The sequence below is a fragment of the Perognathus longimembris genome, chromosome 21 (assembly GCF_023159225.1).
Source record: "Perognathus longimembris pacificus isolate PPM17 chromosome 21, ASM2315922v1, whole genome shotgun sequence".
In the NCBI taxonomy this organism is placed as follows: Eukaryota; Metazoa; Chordata; class Mammalia; order Rodentia; family Heteromyidae; genus Perognathus; species Perognathus longimembris.
This window is the reverse complement of record NC_063181.1, coordinates 23,774,351-23,779,950: the sequence shown is the minus strand read 5'-3', so window position 1 is coordinate 23,779,950 and position 5,600 is coordinate 23,774,351. Positions and strand designations below refer to the sequence as shown.

Sequence of the window (5,600 nt, the reverse complement as noted above, 5' to 3'; positions counted from 1 at the left end):
TCTTTTAATTCTTTCTGGATCTTTTTTTAAAGGGTATTTTATTCTCACTACTGTGTACTCAAAGGTACTCAGCAAGCTGCTAAACTTCCTTGGTTATCTTTCTGTGACTATAACACAATGTCTAGGACAGAGTACTTAATAAAGAAAAGAGGTAAACGGGGCACTGGTGGCTCACCCTTGTAATCCTAGCCACTCAGAAGGCTGAGATCTGGGGGCTGGGGATATGGCCTAGTGGCAAGACTGCCTGCCTCGGATACACGAGGCCCTAGGTTCGATTCCCCAGCACCACATATACAGAAAACCGCCAGAAGCGGTGCTGTGGCTCAAGCGGCAGAGTGCTAGCCTTGAGCGAGAAGAAGCCAGGGACAGTGCTCAGGCCCTGAGTCCAAGGCCCAGGACTGGCAAAAAAATAAAATTAAAAAAAAAAAAAGAAGGCTGAGATCTGAGGACTGTGGTTCAAAGCCAGCCCAGGCAAGAAAGTCTGTGAGACTCTTATTTGCAATTAGCCACCAGAAAACTGGAAATAGTGCTGTGACTTAAGTAGTAGGGCACTGGCCTTGAGCTGAAGAGTTCAAGGACAGTGCCCAGGCACTAGGGTGGGATCTAGCTTCCAACACCGGGATGGATCTAAGCCTTAGCAGCAGTCCTCAGCCCAGGAACCTGGAGCATTGCTTCTATGAAAGCTTTTGCCTGCTTCTTTTTCCTTTGAAACCTCTTGGAGTTTTTTTGTTGTTGTTGTTCTAGTTTTATTAATGCAATCTTTTTGCATCTTGAATTCATGACATAGTATTTGATATTCCGCATTTGAAATTCCACGTTTCCATATCTTAAAATGCAGATAGTCTTAAGCCATTGATCACTAACCTGAGTTACTTAGTAGCGCAGTCTGCTTTCTCGCTGGAAACAGAAGAGGGATATTTTTCACAGATTCTCATTCCTTCCACTCTAAGTAGATCGTAAAAGATATATTTTCAAGCTCAATTCACATTGAAAGTCTCAAGATTCTAGCAACCCTACTTACTCCTGTCTCCTTGTCTCTTCATATCCACAGCTTTCAGTTTCTTCTTCTTTATATGAATTGATCATAAAATTAGACACACAACTCACTTTTCACATGACTTAGGAGATTTCATGTGCCCTTCTCCTAACTTAAGAAGTAAATTGGTTTATACTATTTATCTAAACATTTATTCATTGAACATTTTTCTAATCTAATTTGATCATTTTAATGGATTTATTCAACCAGCTATATTAGGTAGAGTAATCTTTCATTGTTAATATAAATTAAATTTTTATCTCTAAGCAGTTGTACAAGGAGGTGCCAATTAACAAAGCAGTTTATGAATATAATGCATCTTGATCAATGACCCCCTTCAACATTCTCACCCCCCCCCCCTCAACCCACCTATCCTTTACTTTTCTTAATTTTGTGGTATATACAATGAATTCTTGACAGCTTTCACCCTCCCTTCCTTTAAGTTAAAATTTTAAATAGAGCCAGGCCCTGGTGATTCACACCTGTAATCTTAGCTACTCAAGAGGCTGAGATCTGAAGATCATGGTTCAAAGCCAGCCCAGGAAGGAAAGTCCCAGGAGACTCTTTTATCTCCAATTAACCACCAGAAAACAGGAAGTGGTGCTGTGGCGCAAGTGGTAGAGCGCTAGCCTTGAGCTGAAGAGCTCAGGACAAGCACCCAGGCCCAGAGTTCAAGCCCTATGACCAAAAATATTTTTAATTAAATTAAATAGAGAAAGATGAGAATAAATAAGAATATAAAGATAATAGATGACTTAAAAAATCAATTCTAAGTCTGTGGATGATATCAGAGGTAGTGTGCTTGTCTATATGCACAAGCATCTCAGCACTGCAAAGGGGACATAAGGAAAAAGAGGCCAGTCATGGGGTTTGAACCCAGGGCCTGGGTGTTGTCTCTGAGACTTTCTGTTGTTGTTGTTCAAGGCTAGTGTTCTACCACTTGAGCTACAGCTCCACTTACAACTTTTTAGTGGCTAATTGGAGAGAAGAGTCTCACAGAGAGAAAAGATGTTAAGAGATTAAGGTAAGAGGTTTTAGTGATTAATTGGAGTTAGGAGTCTTTTCTGCCCTGGCTGGCTTTCAACTACAATCTTCAGATCTCAGTCTCCAAAGTAGCTAGGAGTACAGGCTAGGAGTACAGCCACCAGGAATCATTTGTATTTTAAATAACATTATTTAAATACAACTCACAGCATAACTTTTAAAATATTTAATTCAGTAGCTTCTCATACATGCACAGAGTTGTATAGCCATCATGAATTAATTTTTAAACATTTCATCACCCCCAAAGAAACCTCTCACATCCAGCAGCATCCATCCCCATCTTCCTTCTGCCCTGCTCCTCACACTCTGCACACCCACTGGTCTACTTTGGGACACTGGATTTGATTGTTTTGAACATCTCCTATACATGGAATTCCATCACATGTGATCTTTTGTGACTGGTTTCTTTCATCAAGCAGAAAGTATCAAGGCTTATCCTTGTATTTTGTATCAATAGTTAGTAGGTACTTGGGTTGTTTAAATGATGATTATTATTATTATTATTATTATTATTATTCTATGCACATTTGTATCTGAGCTTCCATGTGAACATGTTTTGAGTTCTCTTGAGTCTATACCAGGAATGAATTACTGTGTCATCTGACAGCACTCTACATACTCACCAGCAGAATATGAGTGTTTCAATTTCTTCAAGTTTACCAACACTTTGCAATATTATGTCTCCTTTTCATAATCACCATGCTTGTGGGTGTGATGTGTTCTCTCATTATGACTATTTATTTATTTATTTATTTATTTTGCCAGTGCTGGGGCTTGAACTCAGGGCCAGGGCTCTGTCCCTCAGCTTCTTTTGCTCAAAGCTGACACTCAACCACTTGATCCACAGCACTGCTTCTGTTTTTTTCTATTTATGTAGTACTGAGGAATTGAACCCAGGGCTTCATGCATGCTAGGCAAACACTCTACCACTAAGCTACTTTCGCAGCCCCATGACTATTTATTTTTATTGCATCATTGAAAGACAGGGGATCATTATAGGCAAAAGATTATGGCTATCCGTGTCCTTAGATTCTATCGTCTTTCATATCTGAAATTCTCAATGTTTTTCTAGCTCATAGTCTCCTTTGGAAAATATTAAAGGCTGCAGCCACCCTAAGACTCTCCATTGGCTTCAAAGTCATCTTAAGCTTTTATCTCAGATTCTTTGTTTTCACAATAAAATAGTTGTTGGGCTGGGAATATGGCCTAGTGGCAAGAGTGCTTGCCTCATATATATGAAGCCCTGGGTTCGACTCCTCAGCACCACATATATAGAAAATGGCAGAGTGCTAGTCTTGAGCAAAAAGGCAGGGACAGTGCTCAGGCCCTGAGTCCAAGCCCCAGGACTGGCAAAAAAAATTATTATGGAAAAACCTTTATCACCTTCATATTTGCTCTCAAGAAAGAAAGAAAGAGAGGGAGGGAGGGAGGGAAGGAGGGAGGGAGGGAGGGAGGGAGGGAGGGAGGGAGGGAGGAAGGAAAGCAGGAAGGAGGGGAGGGAGGAAAGAAGGAAGGAAGGAAGGGAGGGAGGGAGGAAAGAAAGAAAGAAAGAAAGAAAGAAAGAAAGAAAGAAAGAAAGAAAGAAAGAAAGAAAGAAAGAAAGAAAGAAAGAAAGAAAGAAAGAAAGGAAGGAAGGAAGGAAGGAAGGAAGGAAGGAAGAAAGGAAGAAAGGAAGGAAGAAAGAGAAAGAAAGAAAGAAAGAAAATAAAAAAGAAAGGAAATTTTAAGATAAAATAAGGGGTTAATTAAGCTCAGGGAGGCAGGAAACACAAGGAGGGAGGAAGAAGAAGAGGAAGTGATGGCTGCTTCCCAGGAAACTCTGGCCCAGGTCAAGTTAACATTTGAGGATGTGGCTGTGGAGTTCACGCAGGACCAGTGGCGGTGCCTGACCCCAGCTCAGCGGGCTCTGTACAGGGAGGTCATGCTGGACAACTACAGGAACCTGCTGTCCATGGGTCCTAATGTCTCTAAACCAGACCTCATCACCTGTCTGGAGCAAGGAAAAGAGCCCTGGAGAAGAAGGAGAAAGGAACCATCAGTAAAACCTATAGATGAGCAATCTTCAGAAACACAGCCCCCATATGATGTACATGGGAGAACCTTCAGGAAATCCTCCGCCCTTACTCTGCACCAGAGAATCCACTGTGAAAAGCCACCATATGAATGTAAGGAATGCCAGAAAACCTTTTGCCATAAATTTGTGTTCCAGAAGCGTCAGCGAATCCACTCAGGGGAGAAACCTTTCAAGTGTCAGCACTGTGACCAGTGCTTTGAGCATCCATCCAGTTATAGGAGACATATCTGAATTCATATGGGAGAGAGACCCTACCGGTGCCAGGCATGTGGCAAATCCTTTACACAGAATTCAGTTCTTCAGATACACAAGAAAATCCATGCTGGAGAGAAACCCTACCAATGCAAAGATTGTGACAAGTCATTTAGATATGTCTGCAGGCTGAAGGTACAAGAGAGAATACACACAGGGGAGATGCCCTACCCTTGTATGGCATGTGGCAAAGCCTTTCGAAGATGTTCAAATCTAAAAGGCCACCAACTGATCCACACAGGAGAAAAATATCACAGATGCAGTGCATTTGACAAATCCTTCACGCAGTGTGGGGATCTGATCATCCACCAGCGAATCCACACTGGAGAGAGACCTTACCAGTGTCCCCACTATGACAAATCCTTTAAACAAATCTCAGCAGCTAGGCAACACCAGAGAATCCACACCGGGGAGAAAACTTATGAGTGCAAAGTGTGCGGCAAGATCTTCCAGTCTGTCTACAACCTCAAAGAACATGTGAAGACACACGTGGGAGAGAAACTCTACACATGTGAACAGTGCCACAAATCCTTCCCATCCAGCTTTAAAGTTAGAATTCACCAGAGAATCCACACAGGGGAGAAACCTTATGAATGCAAAAAGTGTGGCAAGACCTTCTGGGATCCCTCCAACTTAAAGGAACATGGGAGAACACACATGGAAGAGAAATCCTACACATGTGATCTGTGCCACAAATCCTTCAAAAAGAACTCCACCCTCAGAGTTCACCAGAGAAGCCACACTGGGGACAAACCCTACAAATGCCATTCCTGTGGCAAATCATTTATTTGGGAATCAAAGCGAGGACACATGAGAAAATCCACATGCCACAGGAACCCTAAAATTCAAGGAATGAGGAATGGCCTTTCCACATTACTCAAACCGGAAGAAACACAGAGGAAGCCACATTGGAAGAAAATTACACATACTGAGGATTCAGAAAAGCCTCTGCCACAGCCTGGGCATTAGAATCCAGCACAGAAACTAGGAAGGAGTGAAGACAGAAAGGAAGGTGATGGATGACCTCACTTGACCACTGCTCCAGTTGGCTAAAAACACAAGAATCCGTACAGGAAGCTCATGGATGGATGGCAACATGGATTGGCAGACATGAGATTCTGGGTTTGAACCTCAGGAAAGAAAGAGAAGAAAGGAAGCCTCAGTGAGAATAAAAAGCCTGAGTTCAAGCTCCAG

General features: G+C 42.2%; 1 protein-coding gene across 1 annotated transcript; it reads left to right on the top strand.

Moving 5' to 3' along the window:
• The first annotated feature begins 4,391 nt into the window (after nucleotides 1-4,391).
• On the top strand, nucleotides 4,392-5,375 carry LOC125339370 (zinc finger protein 431-like). Its single transcript, XM_048330517.1, has one exon. It carries the CDS (start codon nucleotides 4,392-4,394, stop codon nucleotides 5,373-5,375), a length of 984 nt encoding a protein of 327 aa, XP_048186474.1.
• Nucleotides 5,376-5,600: the final 225 nt, after the last annotated feature.